Below are 24,863 nucleotides of genomic sequence, written 5' to 3' on the forward strand. Positions count from 1 at the left end.
AACCATTGGAATTTTTATAGCGATCAGTGCTATAAAAATGCATTGGATTACTATAAAAATGCCATTGGCAGTGAAGGGGTTAACACTAGGGGGCGGGGAAGAGGTTAAGTATGTTCCCTGGGTGTGTTCTAACTGTAGGGGGGGGGGTGTGGAGTAACTAGGGGAAATGACAGATCGCTGTTCATACATTGTATGAACAGACGGTCAGGCATTTCTCCCCCTGACAGGACCAGGAGCTGTGTGCTCCCGGTCCTCGCTCTGTAATTAGCGATCGCGGGTGCCCGGCGGTGATCGCGACCGCCGGGCACGCACGCAGGAGTCAGGAGCGAGAGGCCCCTGGTGGCCGGTTCGCGAGGTGACGTTATACTACGTGCTCTCGCGATGGGGAGTTCTACGGCGGCTGGTCGGCATGTAGTTAAAGGGGTTGTAAAGGAATTTTTTTTCCCCCCTAAATAGCTTCCTTTACCTTAGTGCAGTCCTCCTTCACTTACCTCATCCTTCCATTTTGCTTTTAAATGTCCTTATTTCTTCTGAGAAATCCTCACTTCCTGTTCTTCTGTCTGTAACTCCACACAGTAATGTGAGGCTTTCTCCCTGGTGTGGAGTGCCGTGCTCGCCCCCCTCCCTTGGACTACAGGAGAGTCAGGACGCTCTCTACGTTGCAGATAGGGAAAGGAGCTGTGTGTTAGTGGGCGTCCTGACTCTCCTGTAGTCCAAGGGAGGGGGCGAGCACGACACTCCACACCAGGGAGAAAGCCTCGCATTACTGTGTGGAGTTACAGACAGAAGAACAGGAAGTGAGGATTTCTCAGAAGAAATAAGGACATTTAAAAGCAAAATGGAAGGATGAGGTAAGTGAAGGAGGACGGCACTAAGGGAAAGGAAGCTATTTCTTTACAACCCCTTTAAGAACACCCTTCATGGAGACACCCGAACTCTTTTATTTGGAGGGGTGTCCATGATTCTTTGGCCATATATTGGACCTTTATAGGGCTCAGAATCTTCAGTTGCAGGCCAGCCCAGTACATCCCAATACCCACCTCATGTGGCTGCTTCTGGGCTCCATGGTTTTGATGACTGGGTTCTCCTTGTATTGGAAAGTGAAATTCTGATCTAGACACGCGCTTCTTTCGAACTGGACACAAACAGTGACATTGGTGTTGGGAAGGAGGCCCATTGATGGAACGGTGCAACGGATGAGGTTCTCTGTGCGTCTGGGAAGACATAACAAGAAGATTTAAAAGGAGAAGAAGAGAGAGAGAGAGACGGAAAGACATGAATGAATACAACAGAGAGACTGGAAGAAGATCTAATGCCGCGTACACACGATCATTTTTCGGGTTGTAAAAAACAACGTTTTTCAGGTTATAGAAAAAACAAAGTTTTTTTCAACTTGATCATTAAAATGTCCTTGCCCACACACGATCGTCAAAAAAAAAATGCTCTAGCAAAGCGCGGTGATGTACAACACGTACGACGGCACTATAAAGGGGAAGTTCCATGCCGATGGCGCCACCCTTTGGGCTGCTTTTAGCTGATTCCTTGTTAGTAAAAGACGATTCGCGCTTTTCTGTCTGTTACAGCGTGATGAATGTGCTTACACCATCACGGACGCTAGTTTTACCAGAACGAGCGCTCCCGTCTCATAACTTGCTTCTGAGCATGCACGGATTTTTCGGGTTCTGAAAAACGACAAATATTTTTTTTCGAACATGCTCTATTTTTTCACAACGTTTTAAACAATGTTGTTTTTCGGGTTGTAAAAAATGCTCGTGTGTGGGCTTTAACGACGTGAAAAACCCGCGCATGCTCAGAAGCAAGTTATGAGACGGGAGCGCTCGTTCTGGTAAAACTAGCGTCTAGCGTTCGTAATGGAGTAAGCACATTCATCACACTGTGACAGACAGAAAAGCGTGAATCGTCTTTTACTAACACGGAATCAGCTAAAGCAGCCCCAAGGGTGGCGCCATCCGCATGGAACTTCCCCTTTATAATGCCGCCGTACGTGTTGTACGTCACCGCGCTTTGCTAGAGCATTTTTTTTTTACTATCGCGTGTAGGCAAGGTCGTTTTAATGATGAAGTTGAAAAAAACGTCGTTTTTTTCAGAGGCTGAAAAATGACGTTTTTTACAACCCGAAAAATTATGGTGTGTACGCGGCATAATGCCGCGTACAGACGGTCGTTTTTTGTGATGGAAAAAAAAAACGACGATTTAAATCATGAAATAAAACGACGTTTTTGAAACATCATTTTCAAAAACGACGTTGCCTACACACCATCGTTTTTTCACAATGCTCTAGCAAAGCGAGGTTACGTTTCACCACTTTTTTCCATTGAAGCTCGCTTCATAACTAGCTTCTGGGCATGCGCGGGTTTAAAAACGTCGTTTTTTTGCTACACACGGTCAATTTCTGTGAAACAAAAAACGACGTTTTGAAACACGACACAAAAAATTCAAGCATGTTCGAATTTTGTTTTTGTCGTTTTTTTGAAGACATAAAACGACGTTTTGCCCACACACAATCATTTTAAATGACGTTTTTTAAAACGTCGTTTTTTTTCATCACAAAAAACGACCGTCTGTACGCGGCATAAGAGTTTCAAATAAGAGATTGCTGGATGTCAAAAAAATAAAATAAAATGAAGGTTGGTATGGCGGCTCACACAAGGTCTCGGCACTCCAGGGTGTCATCAAACAGGACGCGCACGTCTCCACCGATGTCAAGCTGGTCCCCGGAAATGGTGATTTTGGTTCCTCCAGCTTTTGGGCCAAGACTTGGGAACATGGAATATATCTTTGGCACCTGGATGGGATTAGAGTGCAATGAGACAACGAGACATCACCAAAGAAGGTTCCCAGTTCACAAGGGGTGCAAGGGGGGGACAGAAAAGGAGAAGCTGTCTGGGGACAAAGAGGAGGCGCACTATCACACATTAAGGTGAACAATTATTAGCAAACATGAAGAAAAAAAAGGAAAAAATTATTATATAAAGTCCTTTACTTCATGGGGGTCTATTTATAAGACATTTGCTGTGTGAATGCCTCAAGGATCCTAATGTGTCTAATACAGGAGTCTCCAAACTAGTCTTTGCTTGCTTATATCCAGCCCTGCGGGGACAAACAATGGAGCACAATCCCCTTCTCCCATGACACCAATAAAGGGGCACAATTCCTCCTAATGACACCAACAATGGGGCACAATTTCTCCCAATGACATCAACAATGGGGCCCAATGACACAAATGATGGGGCACAATTCCTCCCAATGACACTCACGTTGGGGTACAATTCCTCCCACTGACACCAAAGATGGGGTACAATTTCTCCCAATGACACCACCAATAGCGCCCAATGACACCAACAATGGGACACAATTCTTCCCATTAACACCAAAGATGGGGTACAATTCCTCACACTGACACCAATAAAGGGGGAACAATTCCTCCCAATGACACCAACAATGGGGCACAATTTTGCCCAATGACACCGATGATGGGGCACAATTCCTCCCAATAACATCAACGATGGGGTACAATTCTTCCCACTAACACAAACAATGGGACACAATTTCTCCCACAAACACCAACAATGGGGTTTAATTCCTTAAACTGACACCAATAAAGGGGGAACAATTCCTCCCAATGACACCAACAATGGGGCACAATTTCCCCCAATGAAACCAACAATTGGGCACAATTTCTCCCAATGACACCAACAATGGGGCCCAATGACAGCAATGATGGGGTACAATTCCTCCCATTGACAACAATGATAGGGCACAATTCCTTTCACTGACACCAAAGATGGGGTACAATTTCTCCCAATGACACCAACAATGGGGCCCAATGACACAAATGATGGGGCACTATTTTTCTCCCAATGACACCAACAATGGGACACAATTCCTCTCACTAACATCAATGATAGGGCACAATTGCTTCCACTGACACCAAAGATGGGGTACAATTCCTCCCACTGACACCAACAATGGGGTGCGATTCCTCCCACTGACACCATTGATAGGTCTCTGTTTTTTCCCACTGATGTCAGGACCTTTCCTACCCAGTGGCCACACTCCAGCACATCCCTAAAGTCTAAAAGACAGCAAACTGGCCTTTTCCTTCGAAATTTTGGAGACCCTGGGCTCTAATATGTTTATTTCCTATAATCGTCAGCTTCTTTCAGGGACAACAATGAATTATTTGCCTAATTGAGGTGTTTCAGGAAAATACCGCATTATAGCCACTAGATGGAGTTGACGATTATAGGAAATAAACATATTACACACATTTTGACAAACAATTGTGTTTTCTGTGGTTGTATTGTATAAAATGTTGGCCTTAAATGTACATATGGGGCTGATTTACTAAAGCAGTTAATAATCTTCCCATTGAAGATTCTGTGAATGTTCACTTCAGTTATCTGATTGTGTGAAAAGCAAATCCCTGTTCACTTTGAATACCCAATGCAGGTGACAGGTACTCTTCACAGGACTGGATAACTGAATTTAATATTCACAAAATTGTTTTGCGTAAAGATTGTTAACTCCTTTAGTAATATGTCCGATTCCCAGTCCCAGCAAACCCTTACCAGAAAGGAATATTTCTCCTTTGAGTGTCCCCCTCCATTGATGTCCAGGATCACCCAATCGCTCAGCTCACGAGCGGACGCCCCCGTCACACAGACGATCCTTGGAAAAGAGAGCAAAACAAACTTAAGGGGTTAATTTAAAGGAACAGCAAATGGCAAATTACAGAAAGATATATATAATAATAATAATAATAATAATAATAATAAAAAATATAAATAAATATATATATATATATATGTTTTTATATATATATATATATATATATATATATATATATATATATATATATATATATATATATATATATATATTGCATATAAGGATTTATATATATATAAAATAATAATAATTATAAGAATAATAATAATATTATTATTATTATTTTTTTTTTAATTATTATTAATAATAATAAAGAAAATTATAAATATATATTTTTATTTTGCATATACGTAAGGATTTAGAAAAACTCTCAAAAATGCCGGACTTGGGCATATGATGAGGCAATAATAGTATAGAAATCGCAAAACAAATTTAATGGGTTAATTTAAAGGAACAGCAAAGGGCAAATTACAGAAAGATATATATATATATATATATATATATAAAATAATAATAATAATGATAATATTATTATTATTATTTTTATTATTAATAATAATAAAGAAAATTATAAATATATATTTATTTTGCATATACGTAAGGATTAAGAAACACTCTCAAAAGTGCCGGACTTGGGCATATGATGAGGCAATAATAGTATAGAAAGCGCAAAACAAATTTAATGGGTTAATTTAAAGGAACAGCAAAGGGCAAATGACAGAATGATTTTGAAACACAGTTTATTTCAAGCTCAGTAATCCAATAGAATACATTTTTATATGACATTTTTGATTTCCTGCTGAGGTAAGTGAATATACATTTTTTCGGCCGTTTCTGAGGCTCTCCGGCGCTCCCCCACCTCTGGCCGCATGCGGTATTGCATGCCATTGAAGTCAATGCGGAACAAATTATTTTAGTGTCCATTGACTTCAATGGGGAAACTCGCTTTGATATGCGAGTGCTTTGGATTACGAGCTTTCTCCTGGAACGGATTATATTCATAATGCGAGGTACAACTGTATATCCATTGGATGTTGGCATAATGGGGATCTTCCCTTTCTATATTTATTTTGCAGTAATTTTATTAAAAATCATAATAATTTGTAAGCAAAACTCACTCTTGTGACACCAGGTATCTGTCTGCGATGGGCGTACAGGGGACGTCTCCGATCCTCACCTTGTCCGCGATGTCGCTGTGGCGGCTGCCCAGATTGCGTCCGAGGATTGTCAGCAGAGTGCCGCCAAGCAAAGGTCCGTTCACTGGCTCTATCTGAGGGGAGAGACGCAAAAAAAAATCTGCAACAAACAAATCTGCAGCAGTTTATACTTTATTAATCGCTTCTCATCCAGCGACATACCGGTACGTCACTGGATAGGAAGAATGATATTTTTTTAAGGTGGCCATTTAAAAGTAATCCCATGGAGCCGCTGGATTACTTTTACAGGCGGGGGAAGGGTGTACCACCCCCCCTCCCACCCCTACCTTTACCGGGATCTTCTGAGCAATCGGGAAGCCGGTAAGGATGTGACCGGCAGCGATCAGTCCAGTAATGGCTTTTAAAGTGTCGCCTAATGAGATGTTTTAGGTACTGTAGTTCGGTGCCGTTTCACGGGCGTGCGCCAATTTTAAAGCGTGACATGTTTGGTATCTATTTACCTGGCGTAACATCATCTTTTCTATTCTGTCAAAAAATTGTGGTTTTGTGCATTAAAATGAATTAAATTAATTTTAAAATTAATTAAAAGTGTATTCCCCCCCCCCCAAAAAAAATGCGCTTGAAAAACCCATGCGCAAATATTGTGTGATATAAAAATATGCAGCACCCTTCATTTTATTCTCTAGGGCTTCTGTTTTCTTTTTTTTATAGTAATAATGATAATAATAATGTGCTAGTATGCATGTGCATAGACTCCCATGTTAAACGGTAATTTCTCCGGTGATTTTGGGGACCCGGTACCGGCCGTTCGTAGGTCCTGTGGCACACATGTAGCCCCTTTTCTCCTCTATAAGTGTGCAAAGTTTGTTTTCTGGGGGACCTACGGCTGGGGAGCACCGATTTTTCAAAGCCGGGGCATAGGCACAGTGAGGCAGGGGCACAGTGAGGCAGGGGCACAGTAAGGCCTCGTACACACGACCGAGTTTCTCGGCAAAAACCAGCAAGAAACTTGCTGTTTTTTTTTTTTTTTTTGCCGAGGAAACCGGTCGTGTGTAAATTTTTCGACGAGGAAACTGTCGAGGAACTCGTCGAGCCAAAAAGAGAGCATGTTCTCTATTTCCTTGACGGGAATGGAGAAAATTGGCTTGTTGAGTTCCTCGACAGCCTAACAAGGAACTCGACGAGCAAAACTATGTGTTTCGCCCGTCGAGTTTCTCGGTCGTGTGTACGAGGCCTGAGGCATGGGCACAGTGAGGCAGGGGCACAGTGAGGCAGGGGCACAGTGAGGCAGGGGCACAGTGAGGCAGGGGCACAGTGAGGCATGGGCACAGTGAGGCATGGGCACAGTGAGGCAGGGGCACAGTGAGGCAGGGGCACAGTGAGGCAGGGGCACAGTGAGGCATGGGCACAGTGAGGCAGGGGCACAGTGAGGCATGGGCACAGTGAGGCATGCACATGGACACAGTGAGGCAAAGTGAGGTACAGTGAGGCATGCAGATGGACACCCTAGGCTTATACTCAATAAGTTTTCCCAGTTTCTTGTGGTAAAATTAGGTGCCTCAGTTTATATTCGGATCGGCTTATACTCGAGTATATACAGTATATATATATATATATACCTTCCAGATCTCAGGGGCAGGGCAAGTGCCCTGAACAGGAAGTGATTCACTTTTCAGTCTGCAGGAGGCGCTGCTGTCACTCCAAGCGCACAGGTGCCCTAAATCCGTGCGTCCGAGGCACAGGGAACAGTCGTTGGTCTCAGATGCACAGTTGTAAACTTCCACTGGTAAAAAGAGAAACATTTGTTTCATTTCAAACCAATCAAACCTTCGTTATTAACAGTTTGCAAACCAATCAGAATTAAGCTTTCATTAGAAAACACTCAGAGATGACACAATCTACTTCTGATGCGGTTGCCATTTGAAGCAGTTACTTACAGTCTGAATAGCAGCAAATGTTCAGAAAACTTCTATAAAACAACTAAAAATCACTAAACTATATAAAAAAAAATGCCCTTAATAATAATAATAATAATAATAATATAAATAATAATAATAAATAGTACAGAATAGTGCAGAATTGTTGTCACACAAGCACAGGAAGTTGAATTACATGGACTTTTCTGGCAGGATTAACAAGTATTTGTGGGACTTTGCACAAGGGGGGGACTAAGACAATCACGCTAGGTGATCTCTGGTTCCTCAGGGGCGGAGTTAGCTGCTCTCAGTTGAAGCTTAGGTTTCCTATTAGGACTTTACTGCCACTACACTTCACAATGAAATGGTAAGCTGTCCCTTGGCAAACAAAGGGGTCACTCCACCAATTTCGATCCTCCCTACTTTCATATATTTTAATCGATTCAATTGGACAAATGTGCGAATCTTGGGTGTGAATAATAAGTTACACACACACATCCTTTTTTCTCCTTCTTATCGGTACATCTTCACAAAGGTCGCGGTGGCGGCTGTTTTGTAAATCCAGTATTTTCAGCCAGTGACGTCATGGACGCACCGTGCACGGGCGGATATCGCGTCGGCCTGATCCTACCGCCGACATAACTGAAAATGGGAGCCAATAACAAAGCGGGTTCATTAAAATCCGACCGGTTCCGAGGCGCTTCCGACAAACATGGCCGCCAAGTCACGAACGTTGCTCCAGGTGACAACATCTGTCGCCGGCATGCACAACGGGCGCGATTTTATTACCGCGAGTAGCCGGCAGCTTAATACCGCTGCCATCACTTTACATACAATAAATGGAAAGGAAAGTTATTTTCCACAGAAAACAATAGAGACATTAAGGAAAATCTGCACAGGAAACCGGCGGGGGGATTAGACAGAAAGCGTCTTCCAGTTAGAATACGGAGCGAGCAGACAGGATTTCGGGGCTCCGGCGTGTCTTTGTAATTGATTTAGAGGAAAGTCGCAGCTTAAAAAAAAAAAAAGAACGACTGCTCGAGTTTGGAAAAAACATCTTGGCAAAGCCACAGGACTGCAGATGTAGGATACGTGAAGTGGAGACATTATGTTTAATTCAATTTATTGGAGAAATAAGATACAGCCATTCGGATCCAGCATTCAACACGAGGGTTTAATTCCCAATGCGAAAATCAGAAATGTGCGTTTTATTTGACTTTATTTTTAATCGCAAAGATCTAAATTCCTATTTTACGTCTCCCTGTTTGTCTCGGCCTCGTCATTTCGTTTTGGTATGAAGTCGGTGTAAGGCACATTTCACGCTTTTGCGACTTGTCACTCACCTCTATAGTTCCCAATGAGTTTCGTTCATATCTGTGCGACTTAAAGTCACAGCAACTTTCAAGTAGTTCCTGCGCTACTTTGGTCCGACTTCCATGTGACTTGAGGGCCACAGACTTTAATGTAAGCCCTCAAAAGTCGCAGGGAAGTCACACCTGTGTGATTTACAGGCTACTTGTGTGCAACTTTGTAAAGCACAAACAAGCACATGGTCGGCTTTTTGACCCGTCCCAGCCCATCCCTTCTGCAGAGAAGCCCCTCCCAAACAAATAGTCCATCCTAACCCTAGCCATGCCTCTAACCCCAGCCTAACCCTAACCTAAGCCTAACCCTAGCCATAACACTAACCCAAGCATAACCCTAGCCATAACACTAACACTAGCTATAACAACAACCCTAGCCTTAACCCTAATCCAAGTCTAACCCTAGCCATAACAATAGCTATAACAACAACCCTAGCCATAGCACTAACCTTAGCCATAACCCTAACCCAAGACTAACCCTAGCATTAACCCTAATCCAAGTCTAACCCTAGCCATAACACTAACACTAGCAATAACAACAACAACCCTAGCCATAACCCTAACCTAAGCCTAACCCAAGCCTAACCCTAGCCATGACCCTAACCCAAGCCTAACCCTAGCCATAACCCTAACCAAAGCCTAACCCTAGCCATAACACTAACCCTAGCCATAACCCTAACCCTGGCCATAACACTAACCCTAGCCATATCCTGAACCCTAGCCATAACTCTAACCCTAGCCATAACTTTAACCTAATCCTAGCCATAAACCTAACCTAAGCCTAACATAAGTCTAACCCTAACCTAAGCCTAACCCTAGTCATAACTCTAACCTAATCCTAACTAATAACCCTAACCTTAACCTAACCCTAGCCATAACCCTAACCTAAGCTTAACCTTAAACCCAAGTCTAACCCTAGCCATAACACTAACACTAGCTATAACAACAACCCTAGCCATAACCCTAACCCAAGCATAATCCTAGCTTTAACCCTAATCCAAGTCTAACCCTAGCTATAACACTTACACTAGCTATAACAACAACCCTAGCCATAACCCTAACCTAAGCCTAACCCTAGCCATAACCCTAACCCAAGCCTAACCCTAGCCATAACCCTAACCAAAGCCTAACCCTAGCCATAACACTAACCCTAGCCATAACCCTAACCCTGGCCATAACACTAACCCTAGCCATAACTTTAACCTAATCCTAGCTATAACCCTAACCTTAGCCTAACATAAGTCTAACCCTAACCTAAGCCTAACCCTAGTCATAACTCTAACCTAATCCTAACTAATAACCCTAACCTTAACCTAACCCTAGCCATAACTCTAACCTAATACTAGCCATAACCCTAACCTAAGCTTAACCTTAACCCAAGTCTAACCCTAGCCATAACACTAACACTAGCTATAACAACAACCCCAGCCATAACCCTAACCCAAGCATAACCCTAGCCTTAACCTTAATCCAAGTCTAACCCTAGCCATAACACTAACACTAGCTATAACAACAACCCTAGCCAAAACCCTAACCTAAGCCTAACCCTAGCCAAAACCCTAACCCTAGCCATAACCCTAACCAAAGCCTAACCCTAACCCTAGCCATAACTCTAACCTAATACTAGCCATAACCCTAACCTAAGCTTAACCTTAACCTAAGTCTAACCCTAGCCATACCTCTTTCCCTAACCCTTTTCTTTCTGCCTTTAAACGCCTTTGTATGCATGGACACATATGCTAAAATAAAAGGGCATTTAGAAGATAGAAAAAAATAAAAAAATTCAAATGCATGTAAAAGTGTAATTTTTCACATCCTGTGTGCATTAGGCCTTAAAAGTTATTGTTGTATTATATAAAATAAATAATAATACAATTAAATCTATGAATAATAATAATAATAATAATAATAGTATATATATATATATATATATATATATATATATATATATATATATATATATATATATATATATATATATATATATATATATATATATATATATAATTGTATTATACAAAATAAATAATAATGAAATGAAATTAATAATAATAAGAATATTAATAATAATTATATATATATATATATATATATATATATATATATAATTATTAATATTATTATTATTAATTTCATTTTATTATTATTTATTTTGTATAATACAATAATATATATATATATATATATATATATATATATATATATATATATATATATATATATATAATATTATTATTATTCATAAATTCAATTTTATTATTAAATTTGTTATTAAATATTAATATTAACTATTTTATGTATATGTATTAATATTCATAATATAATAATAATAATAATATAATATAATAATAATATAAAAGTAACTATACATCTGTCTAATTTCTTTCGCAATCTGTCTGCTGAGTGTGCAGTTACTCCCTGTGTGCTCAGCGGGTGTGAAGATTTCAGCGCTATGTGAATAAATGATGGCCCAGCTCCTCCTCCACACTGATAATACTTTCTGTAACTTTCCTCAGTAGGAATGTTATTATTTCTGGGGAGTGCGGTCACACTCAGCACTCCGTTATCTGCCTGTGTTGTCTCTTTGTATATAAGACCACATCATCTGCTGGAGAAGGCTCAGAGGAACAAATGACGGATGGAGGTCGACTGCAAGATCCCAAATACTGTAACCAAAAAAAAAGAATCAGAATACGGGAAACAATGTAACTTACCGGTTACCGCGTTGGGATTGTCAAGGAACTTTCCGGGGTGGTTGATGAGCTGCAGGTTCACTTGAAATTTCCGGCTGCTTTCTGAAGTTTGGAGCTAGAAGGGAAAATGAAAAGAAAGCAATGTGTGCTGGATTCTTATTCTGGATACACGGCAACTTTTTCCCTTGTGATGTGAATAGAATAATAAACCAATTATGTATTTAAAGCACAACTCCATTTTTGTTGAAAAAAACCCCCAAAACATTCCACTCTAGATAGATAGAGAGATAAAGAGATAGATAGATAGATAGATAGATAGATCTTGGATACATAGATAGAAAGTTTGATAGCTAGATATATAGATAGATTGTTAAAAAGATAGACAGAAAGTTAGATAGATAGATAGATAGATAGATAGATAGATAGATAGATAGATAGATCTTGGATACACAGATAGAAATTTTGATATAGATAGATAAATAGATAGAGAGAGAGAGAGAGAGAGAGAGAGAGAGAGAGAGAGAGAGAGAGAGAGAGAGAGAGAGAGAGAGAGAGAGAGAGAGAGAGAGAGATATTGGATACATAGACAGAAGGTTAATAAGATAGATAGATAGATCTTGGATACATAGATAGAAAGTTTGATAGCTAGATAGATAGATATATAGATAGATGGATGGATAGATAGATGAATAGATAGATGGTTAAAAAGATAGACAGAAAGTTAAATGGATAGATAGATAGATAGATAGATAGATAGATAGATAGATAGATAGATAGATAGATAGATAGATAGATAGATCTTGGATACACAGATATAATTTTTGATATAGATAGATAGATAGATAGATAGATAGATAGATAGATAGATAGATAGATAGATATAAAGGGATAGATAGATAGATAGATAGATAGATAGATAGATAGATAGATAGATAGATAGATAGATAGATATTGGATACATAGACAGGAGGTTAATAAGATAGATAGATAGATCTTGGATACATGGATAGAAATTTTGATAGATAGATAGATAGATAGATAGATAGATAGATAAAGAGATAGATAGATGGATGGGTAGATAGATAAATAGATAGATGGTTAAATAGATAGATAGATCTTGGATACATAGATAGAAAGTTTGATAGATATATAGATAGAAAGTTTGATAGATATATAGAAGGTGAAATAGATATATAAATAGACAGATAGATAGATAGACAGATAGATAGACAGATAGATAAATAAAGAGATAGATATTGGCTACATAGATAGATAGAAGAAATTTTAATAGATAGATAGATAATAGATAAATAGAAGGTTAAAGAGATATACTGTATACATAGATATAAGGTTAAATACATAGACATACATAGATGATAGATAGTAGATAGATAAATAGATATATAGATAGATAGATAGATAGATAGATAGATAGATAGATAGATAGATAGATAGATAGATAAAGAGATGTATAGATAGATAGATAGATAGATATATAGATAGATCTTGTATACAGAGATAGACAATAGACAATAGATAGATGTTTCCGTCTCCTATATGTTATCACAGTTCAGATAACAATCCCCGATGTAAAGGGAACTTTCTTTGCCATAAAGAATGATCTATTCATGTGATCAGAGTGGAGGACACACACAGATGCAGCGACACACAATGCGGCTTTCTATGGCGCACACAGTCCCCGCAGTGTCCTCCCTATAGACCGGCGGTGACACCCGCGGGGGCGATGCCATGGGGACATACAAAGGGTGCCCCGGGAAGGCATGAGGTTATCTTACCAGGACATTGCTGCATGAGACGGAGGAGGAATTCACCCACTTGGCCGGGAAGGTCTGTTGTGGTCCAAAGTCACATTCCAGGCCCAGATCCTAGGAGGAGAGACAGAGGGCGTGTTCAGTCTGTATTGTGTATGGGGGGGGGGGGAGGGGCACAGGGGGCTCAGTGGTTCTCCCCAAATACATACTAGTCAAGTGATCGGCTTCTACCCTGATGTGGCCCTTCTGTGTGGCCCCGGAATGTACACCCCACTGAGGAAGTTCCCCTTTAATAATACATGATGATGACACTGGGAACATAAAAGTATAAACTCCTTGGGGGCCGATGTATGTGGTTCTCTGTACAGCACTGCGGTATATGTCAGCGCTTTATAATTATATAATAATAATAATAGGGCCAGATTCTTGTAGAATCCGCGGCGGCATAGCGTAAGCCATTTACACTACGCCGCCCCAAATTACTGGAGCAAGTGCCGTATTCTCCAAGCACTTGCTCCGTAATTTGCGGCGGCGTAGTGTAAATGGCCCGGCGTAAGGCCACGTAATTCAAAGGGGGCGGCTTGCATTTAAATTAAGCGCGCCCCCGCGCCGATCGAACTGCGCATGCGCCGGGCGTAAAAATAGCCCAGTGCGCATGCTCCAGCTCACGACGGAAAACGTCAATGACGCCGACGTGAGCGTCATTGACGTAAAGTCCTATTCGCGAACGAGTTAGGGAAACGACGGAAAAAGACGACGCTGACCCGACGCCATACTTAACATGGCATATGACGGACCTACGTAAACTTACCCCTCATATAGCAGGGGTAAGTTTACGCTTACGGAAACATCGTAAATTCACTGCGTCGACTGCGCGTACGTTCGGGAATCTCGCGTGAATAGCTAATTTGCATAGACGACGGGGAAAACGACGAGGCGACACCTAGCGGTGGGAAAAAAAATTGCATTTAAGATCTGACGGTGTAAGAGCCTTACGCCTGTCGGATCTAATGGATATCTATGCGTAACTGATTCTAAGAATCAGTCGCATAGATACGCCGGGCCAGATTAGGACTTACGACGGCGTACATGGCGTTGCGCCGTCGTAAGCCCTTTGAGAATCTGGGCCCTAGTGTGTGACTGTGGGGGGGGATATTAGAGTGTAAGCTCTTGTGGTACAGGGACTGATGTGATTGGCTCACCTGTGGAATGTTATACAAGTTACATAAAGTAGTAAAATAAAGAATAAAACTTGTAAGGAGATCTGTAGACGGATCTTTACCTTTGTCAGGTTGACGTTGGCCAAGGACAGGGTGACCTCTGTGGCGATGCCGGTCGGTGTGGGAGGCAGGTAGGTGGTCGTTATCTGGGGGCAGTCTTCTGTACTCTGTAAGGGAAGAAGCCTCAGTCATACAGTGCCTTGGAAAAAGTATTCACACCCCTTCATACAGTGCCTTGGAAAAAGTATTCTTGTCCTTTCATACAATGCCTTGGAAAAAGTATTCATACCCCTTGACATTTTCCACATTTTCTCATGTTACCACCAAAATCGTAAATGTATATTATTGGGATTTTATGTGATGGACCGACACAGAGTGGCACATAATTGTGAAGTGGAAGGAAAATGATAAATGGTTTTCAATTTTTTTTTGTGGGGAGTCAATACTTTGTAGAACCCCCTTTCTCTGCAATTACAGCTGCGAGTCTTTTGGGGATGTCTCTACCAGCTTTGCACATCTAGCAAGGGACAGCCACTGTGGCCGTCAAACGCTGCCACTGTGCCCGTCAAACGCTGCCACTGTGCCCATTAAACGCAGACACTGTGTCCATCAAACGCAGCCACTGTGCCTGTCAAACGCAGCCACTGTGCCCATCAAACGCTCCTACTTTGCCATCAAATGCTGCCACTGAGCCCATCAAACGCAGCCACTGTGCCCATCAAACACAGCCACTGTGCCCATCAAACGCTCCTACTTTTCCATCAAATGCTGCCACTGTGCCATCAAATGCTGCCACTGTGCCATCAAATGCAGCCACTGTACCCATAAATTGCCACCACTGTGCCCATCAAACGTAACCGCTGTGCCCATCAGTTTCTGCCATTGTGCGCATCAATTGCCGCTACTATGCCCCATCAGATGCCACCACTGTGCCCATCAAACTCAGCCACTGTGCCCATCAAATGCTGCCACTGTGCCAAACGCAGCCACTGTGCCCATCAAACTTAGCCACTGTGCCCATCAAACGCAGCCACTGTGCCCATCAAACACAGCCACCGTGCCCAGCAAACGCTCCTACTTTGCCATCAAATGCTGCCACTGTGCCATCAAATGCAGCCACTGTACCCATAAATTGCCACCACTGTGCCCATCAAACGTAACCGCTGTGCCCATCAGTTTCTACCAGTGTGCGCATCAATTGCCGCTACTGTTCCCCATCAGATGCCACCACTGTGCCCATCAAACTCAGCCACTGTGCCCATCAAATGCTGCCACTGTGCCCATCAAACTCAGCCACTGTGCCCATCAAATGCTGCCACTGTGCCAAACGCAGCCACTGTGCCCATCAAACTTAGCCACTGTGCCCATTAAATGCTGCCACTATGCCAAACGCAGCCACTGTGCCCATCCAACTAAGCCACTGTGCCCATCAAACGCAGCCACTGTGCCCCATCAGATGCCGCCAGTGTGCCTCATCAGATGCCGCCTGCACTTACCTGTCTCGGAGCGGGTCAGCGGCGGTCTCCTGCATGTCCTACATGTCTTCTTCCATCCTCTCTCAGGCGTCCAATCACGGCGCCTGACGTTTCAGCCAATCAGGTGACTGGTAACAGACCCGGCAACCTGATTGGCTGAGAGGCAGATTCAATGAATTTCTTCGCTTTTCTAACACACAGTGAACAGCGAACGCCCAGCATGGTGCCCACTGTTCACATTTTTGGGCGCCTATTAGAGCCGACAGCTCTAATCAGGCGCTTCCAAAAAACACCCCCCGTCGCTGTAATTCAGGCGCCCGAAAAGGGGCCGGACACCTGAATAGGGGGTGTCAGTGGCAACCAAAGATAAATTTATGCAATGCATGAAACTATCTATGGGGATCGGGCGGTGCCAGGAGAGGGGGGGGGCGGCGCTCCAGCGCCCTTCATTGACGCACCGCCACTGGAGAAGAACATGGTATATAATGGAAAGTTTAACTCAAAAATTGCATTAGCAGGTTTGATGAGGGGGGAGGGAACCAGAAATATAAGCCAATTAAACTTTAGCGTAAAAATCTTTGGATTGCCATAAAAGCCAGGCAAGTGGCATTTTAAAAAAAAGTTTCTCGGTTTTCCTTTAAGGCTCCAATGCAAAAATGTTAACATCAGGGTGGATTTAACCTTGCATGGGGGGAGGGGAGGAGGAGGGGGGGGGGGGGGGTTTCAGCTGATCTGCGATATTTTTATCGCTCGATGACCTTAAAGTAAAGCAGAGTGGAGTCTGGGGGGGGGTCACAGGACAAGGAGAGCGATCACATGGCCGTCGGGGAACGCGGGCACACGCCAACATCCCGGACCATGTGTTTCGCCCGCAGCAGCAGGGGGGGGGGGGGCTTTGGGTCAGGCCGGTGAGAAGACGCCGACTCAGCAAAGTCACATATAAAAGGGTTAAAGGAAACCTGAGCCCTGCCAGCTGCTGTACAACGGGCCCGGCGTGCCCTGCGGGCGCACAGCATGCACATAGGAGAACTCCCGTCTCATTAAAAAGCCGGGCGCGTTAGGAAAAAATAAGTCGCTGTACTTACTAAATATAACCGATGAACAGAGGCGTTGCTAGGGGGGTGCGGTCCGCACCGGGTGACACCCGCTAGAGAGGGGTGACACCACCCCGTTTTTTTTTTTTTTTTGCTGACATGCCCTGTGCAATCCCAGCCTGCCCTGTACCACCCCAGCCTGCTCTGTGCCACCCCAGCCTGCCATGTCATGTACCACCCCAGCCTGCCCTGTATCACCCAGCCTGCCCTGTACCACCCCAGCCTGCCCTTTACCACCCCAGCCTGCCCTGTACCACCCCAAACAGCCCTATACCACCCCAGCCTGCCCTGTACCACCCCAAACAGCCCTGTACCACCCCAGCCTGCCCTGTACCACCCCAAACTTTCCCATGCCACCCCAACTTGCCTTGTGCCACCCTAACTTGCCCTGTACCACCCCAATCTGCCCTATGCCACCATAACTTGCCCTATACCACCCCAACCTGCCCAATGCCACCCTAACTTGCCCTGTACCACCCCAATCTTTCCCATGCCATCCCAACTTGCCCTATGCCACCCTAACTTGCACTATACCACCCAACCTGCCCTGTACCACCCTAACATGCCCTATACCACCCCAACCCGCCCTACGCAACCCTAACTTGCCCTATACCACCCCAAACTACACTATATCACCCCAACATGCCCTATACCACCTTAACCTGTCCTATACCACCCCACTACACCAACCTGCCACTATACCACTCTATACTACCCTAACCTGCCACTATACGCCCTATACTATCATTTACAGGGGCTGGTTTTGGGTGCGCCCCGTGCCCGTGCGCTGCCTGCTTGGTGCTGGGCATCCTAGACAGAGGGGGGGTGACACCATGTTTTACCGCACCGGGTGACACCAACCCTAGTGACGCCACTGCCGACGAACGATTTTACCTCCTTTTCTACTCTTATCAAAGTACAGAGTCTGACACCCTCACAAACTAAGGGGTGTGGTTATAAAAAATAAACGTAGCCATTCGTCTACTGGGTCTGCAAGAACATTTGTTTTGTGCTAATTGGGCAAAAACGAATGTTCTAATATGGGATGTAGTAATATACCACTTTATGACCACTAGATGGAGCTGAGGAGCATAGGAAGTACATACAGTGGGGTTGATTTACTAAAGGCAAATAGACTGTGCACCGCCATTACTAGTAAAAAAATAAATAATAATAATAATAAAAATGCTATAAATCTATCCCCTATTTTGTAGACGCTCTTAGCCGGATTCAGTAAGACTTACGACGGCGTATCAGTAGATACGCCGTCGTAAGTCAGAATGCGCGCCGTCGTATCTTTAAGCGTATTCCCAAACTGAGATACGCTTCACTGTTGCTAAGATACGACCAGCGTAAGTCTCCTACGCCGTCGTATCTTATGTGCATATTTACGCTGGCCGCTAGGGGCGTGTACGTGGATTTACGCGCCGAATATGCAAATGACCTAGATACGCCGATTCACGAACGGACTTGCGCCCGATACGCTGTTTACGTAAGGCGTTTTTCCGGCGTAAAGATAAACCACCAAAAAGATGGAGCAGCCCATGCAAGGTATGGACGACGGAACAGCCGTCGTATTTTTTACGTAGGTTACGTTCACGTCGAAAGCAATGAGTATTTAAGACGTGATTCTGAGCATGCGCGCGCATGCGCCGTACCAACGGCCCTCATTTACATGGGGTCACGGTTAATTTAAATGTAGCCCGCCCACTACATGCCTACTTTGAATTAGGCGGGGTTACGCCGGGCCATTTGCGCTACGCCGACGTAACTTAGGGAGCAAGTGCTTTGTGAATACAGTACTTGCCTCACTATGATACGTCGGCGTAGTGCAAATGGGATGCGCTACGCCGACATAAAGATACGCCGCCATACGTGAATCTGGCTATATAACTTTTGCACAAACCAATCGATAAACGATTATTGCGTTTTTTTTTACCAAAAATATGTAGAAGAATACGTATCGGCCTAAACTGAGGAAAAAAATTTGTTTAAAAAAAAAATGGATATTTATTATAGCAAAAAGTAAAAAATATTGTGTTTTTTTTTTTTCTTCAAACTTGTCCCTCTTCTTTTTAAAATATCACCAAAAGAAAAGATCTATTTGTGGGGAAAAAAAATTATAAATATTTCATATGGGTACAGCGTTGCACGACCGCGCAATTGTCACTGAAAGTGTGACAGCGCTGAAAGCTGAAAAATGGCCTGGGCAGGAAGGGGGTGAAAGTGCCCGGTAGGCAAGTGGTTAAATCAGGGCCGGTCCGCCCTATAGGCTCACTATGCAAGCCGCTTAGGGCCCCCCAAATTACTAGAGGCCCCGCCGCCTGGTGAGAAGTCATTTTCGGCCCCTCACCCCGCTTCTCAACTCGCTGGCTGCATGGGAGAAGAGGTAAGAAGTCAGCACACCCCCCCCCGCTTCTCAACTTTAATGTGACATGTCATTTTTGGCAGCCTCCCCGCTTGCTGAGGGCCCCAGGGAGGTCAGGATCGGCACTGGGTTGAATATATATAAAATATAAAAACGTGACAGTGTCAGTTAGAGGAAAACAGTTGGAAATGTTTCAGGTGTAAAAATAAAAATAATAATAAAAAAAAAAAAAAATAATAATTAAAAAAAAAAAAATAATAATTAAAAAAAAAATAATAATAATAAAAAATAAAAATAATAATAAAAAAAAAATAATAATAATTAAAATAAAAAATAATAATAATAATAATAAAAAAAAGAATTAAAAAAAAATAAAAATAATAATTAAAAAAAATAAAAATAAAACAAAAGGACAGCCTGCTTTAAACAGACAGATGCAGGGGGGGATAGTGGGATTTGTAGTTCTCTGTAAGGTGCGGGACTATAGATGGTGCGGGAGCGGTTGGGGGGGGGGGGGAGGTGCAGGAAGCGGAGCGCTCTGACATTTCTGCACTCTCCTGTCACTCTCTCCCGGGACTTCTATTGTCTCCCCGGCTCGGTTTCCTCCAATTCACGGCTCGGGTGAACAATGGGGGAGATTCTGGGATCTTCCGCTGTGACATCACTTCAATGACAACCTCGTCTCCGCTAATTATAACCCCCCCCCCCCTCCTGGAGTCCCACAAGGGCTGATCATGGAAACTGACAACGTGCGGTCAATGACAGCTCTAAAGATGTAGTATAGGGGGGGGGGGGGGCGAGGAAGGAAGAGGGGCCCCGAGGAGGAAGTGAGGGCCAATTTATCAGAGGATGGCGACAAGCGGACTTCCTGAAGTGTCATTCCACTTCTAGAGATACTTTGTATTCTGTATACTGACAATTATTTGTATTTTTCTCCACATTTTATGAAGCTCACGTGAGAGTCCCTATCAGAGTCCCCCCTTACATGAGATGTCCCATAACAGTCCCTCCTTACATACGAGTCCCTATTAGAGTCCACCTTTACACCAGAGTCCCCATCCCTCCTTACATAAGAGTCCCTCTTTAAATGAGAGTTCCCATCAAAGTCCCTGTTTACATGAGAGTCCCCACCAGAGTCTCTCCTTTCATTAAAGTCCCCATCAGAGTCCTCCTTTACATAAGAGTCCCCATCAGAGTCCTTCCTTTCACGAGGGTCCCTATTAGAGTTCCCCTTTACATGAGAGTCCCTCCTCACATAAGAGTTCCTCCTTTCATGAGAGTGCCTATTAGAGTCCCCCCCCCACATGAGAGTCCCCATCAGATTCCCTGCTTACATGAGAGTTCCTATTAGAGTCCCCCCCCCCACATGAGAGTCCCCATCAGATTCCCTGCTTACATGAGAGTCCCCATTAGAGTCCTCCTTTACATGAGAGTTCCCATTAGAGTCCCTCTTTACATGAGAGTTCCCATTAGAGTCCCTCTTTACATGAGAGTCCCCACCAGAGTCTCTCCCTTCATTAAAGTCCCCATTAGAGTCCTCCTTTACATAAGAGTCCCCATCAGAGTCCCTCCTTTCACGAGGGTCCCTATTAGAGTTCCTCTTTACATGAGAGTCCCTCCTCACATAAGAGTTCCTCCTTTCATGAGAGTCCCTATTAGAGTCTCCCCCCCCCCCCCCCACATGAGAGTCCCCATCAGATTCCCTGCTTACATGAGAGTCCCCATTAGAATCCTCCTTTACATGAGAGTTCCCATCAGAGTCCCTCTTTACATGAGAGATCCCATTAGAGTCCCTCTTTACATGAGAGTCCCCATCAGAGTCACTCCTTTCATTAAAGTCCCCATTAGAGTCCTCCTTGACATGAGAGTCCCCATCATAGACCCTTCTTACATGAGAGTCCTCATCAGAGTCCCTCTTTACATGAAAGTCCCCATCAGAGTCCCTCTTTACATGAGAGTCCCCATCAGAGTCCCTCGTTACATGAGAGTCCCCATCAGAGTCCCTCCTTTCACAAGAGTCCCTATTAGAGTCCTCCTTTACATTAGAGTCCCCATCAGAGACCCTCCTCACATAAGAGTCCCTACTTTCATGAAAGCGACCATCAGAGTCCCCCCTCATATAAGAGTCCCCATCAGAGTCCCCCCTCATATGAGAGTCCCCATCAGATTCCCTGCTTACATGAGAGTCCCCATCAGAGTCCTCCCTTACATGAGAGTCCCAACCAGAGTCCCTCGTTACAATAAGCTCTTCCCGTACACCAGAGGGCTGGATAAAACTCTGCAGTGGAACAGATTTGGCAGACGGGTTGAAGTTTGGAGACTCCGGACTTCTAGTCAGATTTCACATCCTTGAAGGTCCTCACAAGGACTGACACATAGCGAGCTCTGACTGCGCTGCAACTGTTTTTATGTAGATGCAGCTGGAACTGTCATACTTCCTCTTTATAAAGGTCACTCGCTATATGAGCCATGAAAACACAATGACTGGGAATATCCCCAGCACTACACAAACAGTTCTCATGATCCCGACCCCCGCGCGTCTCCATCTGTGAGAAAGAAAAATGCCGCCATTTCACCGCAAACAGTCACCCTTCTGAGAGCGACGGCATGGCTTAAAGGGCGACTCCGGGAAAACATACACACAGGAGATTCTATTACTTCCCATATGATTTGTAAAGCAATGTTCACATGTGATCCAACTATACTACCTATGACATATAAAGTACTATACGGCACACACTATACTGTATACCAGGCGGCATCAGAGGCGGGGATCTACCATGAAATCATCGAAGACAGCAAAGATCACCGGGGTACCACAGCCTTTTTTCTATTCTTTTTACAAGTTAACTAGCAAGCCCCCAGGGGTCAGTAGGATGTAGGGCAGTGTATAGAGCTCAGTAGGATGTAGGGCAGTGTATAGAGCTCAGTAGGATCTAGGGCAGTGTACAGAGGTCAGTAGGATGTAGGGCAGTGTACAGAGGTCAGTAGTATGTAGGGCAGTGTACAGAGGTCAGTAGGATGTAGGGCAGTGTACAGAGGTCAGTAGGATGTAGAGCAGTGTACAGAGGTCAGTAGGAAGTAGGGCAGTGTACAGAAGTCAGTAGGATGTAGGGCAGTGTACAGAGGTCAGTAGGATGTAAGGCAGTGTATAGAGGTCAGTAGGATGTAGGGCAGTGTACAGAGGTCAGTAGGATGTAGGGCAGTGTATTGAGGTCAGTAGGATGTAGGGCAGTATACAGAGGTCAGTAGGATGTAGGACAGTGTACAGAGGTCAGTAGGATGTAGGGCAGTGTACAGAGGTCAGTGGGATGTAGGGCAGTGTACAGAGGTCAGTAGGATGTAGGGCAGTATACAGAGGTCAGTAGGATGTAGGGCAGTGTATAGAGCTCAGTAGGATGTAGGGCAGTGTACAAAGGTCAGTAGGATGTAGGGCAGTGTACAGAGGTCAGTAGGATGTAGGGCAGTGTACAGAGGTCAGTAGGATGTAGGGCAGTGTACAGAGGTCAGAAGGATGTAGGGCAGTGTATTGAGGTCAGTAGTATGTAGGGCAGTGTACAGAGGTCAGTAGGATGTAGGGCAGTGTATTGAGGTCAGTAGTATGTAGGGCAGTGTACAGAGGTCAGTAGGATGTAGGGCAGTATACAGAGGTCAGTAGGATGTAGGGCAGTGTACAGAGGTCAGTAGGATGTAGGGCAGTATACAGAGGTCAGTAGGATGTAGGGCAGTGTACAGAGGTCAGTAGTATGTAGGGCAGTGTACAGAGGTCAGTAGTATGTAGGGCAGTGTACAGAGGTCAGTAGGATGTAGGGCAGTGTACAGAGGTCCGTAGTATGTAGGGCAGTGTACAGAGGTCAGTAGGATGTAGTGCAGTGTACAGAGGTCAGTAGGATGTAGGGCAGTGTATTGAGGTCAGTAGGATGTAGGGCAGTGTATAGAGGTCAGTAGGATGTAGGGCAGTATACAGAGGTCAGTAGGATGTAGGGCAGTGTACAGAGGTCAGTAGGATGTAGGGCAGTGTACAGAGGTCAGTAGGATGTAGGGCAGTGTACAGAGGTCAGTAGGATGTAGGGCAGTGTACAGAGGTCAGTAGGATGTCGGGCAGTGTACAGAGGTCGGCAGTAGGTAGGGCAGCGTATAGAGTGTATATTTTTTGTATTTAATTTTTTTCTGTATTTTTTTCAGAAAAGTGGGTTACCCTTTAAATAATAAAGGAATTTCCCCCCCTGTCAGCTCTCTATGTATGATTCTCTGTCAGACCACCCTGTATAATAAAAATGATGATCTTCATGTCCTAAGCCATCTGTGGATGGGAAGGAAAGAACACATCAGTCAGAGGTGGCGGGATGTATCGGCGAATATATATGGCCGCTTCCTGTCATTTGTACACGCACAGCCCATTCGCATGTCAACGGGCCGAGAGGAAAAAAAAACAGGACATTTCTCAGCTGGCGGGTCTAATGCAACAGATAATTACATAATGAGTTTTCTGGACATCTCCTCTAATTAAGGGCTGTGTAGAGTGCACGGTAAATCCAGATTCAATTTCAAGGCCGGTACAGGGGCTGTTTAATGGGATTACGGCGGAGCCCTCGCGGTCCAGGTAGTGCCTTTATTAGGCCGCGTGCGTGCAATCACCTTCCCAACACGAAGGCCGGGGGATAATAAGCAATATATTATCATCTCTGTGTACTGAGGAGTGTCTCTTATTAAAGGCAACCTGTCACGATAGGAATAGGAGGGCCGACCGTTGCTCAGCTGTTACGGAAGACGAGGATGACAGAATTCAAAAAGTGTATCCAAACCCAAAAACTAAAAATGCCATGTATTGCAAAAAAAAAAAAAAAAAGTTTTGCTTTTAGTTTTACTTTAGGGGTTGAGGTTAGGTTGAGTGTTAGGAGTCAGAAATGGGGGAAGATAAGTGTTAAAGGGGTTGTAAACTTTCGTGTTTTTTCACCTTAATGCACCTATTAAGGTGAAAAAACACCTGGTAGTGTCCGGTGATCTGCCGTGCTGGTTCCAGGTATCATGGAAGTTCCAGCGCATGCGCGAACTGCTGCGCTGAGATGGTTCCAGCTATCGGTAAAGTTCCTTCAAGCACTGCGCAGGTGC

At 43.8% G+C, this 24,863-nt stretch overlaps 1 protein-coding gene and 1 pseudogene across 1 annotated transcript in view; one reads left to right on the forward strand and one right to left on the reverse strand.

Moving 5' to 3' along the window:
- The window catches only part of LOC120945026, a 258,633-nt pseudogene that overhangs the window by 112,983 nt on the left and 120,787 nt on the right, over positions 1-24,863 (forward strand).
- Positions 1-24,863, reverse strand: part of PLXND1 (plexin D1) — a gene marked incomplete at its 3' end in the record, with an annotated part of 162,776 nt that overhangs the window by 56,749 nt on the left and 81,164 nt on the right. The window contains 8 exon segments of the mRNA XM_040358856.1: positions 1,041-1,214; positions 2,667-2,806; positions 4,593-4,692; positions 5,811-5,962; positions 7,469-7,632; positions 11,844-11,937; positions 13,619-13,708; positions 14,877-14,981. Of these exon segments, the coding sequence (XP_040214790.1) occupies positions 1,041-1,214; positions 2,667-2,806; positions 4,593-4,692; positions 5,811-5,962; positions 7,469-7,632; positions 11,844-11,937; positions 13,619-13,708; positions 14,877-14,981 (1,019 nt within the window).

This window comes from Rana temporaria, chromosome 7 (assembly GCF_905171775.1).
Source record: "Rana temporaria chromosome 7, aRanTem1.1, whole genome shotgun sequence".
NCBI lineage: Eukaryota > Metazoa > Chordata > Amphibia > Anura > Ranidae > Rana > Rana temporaria.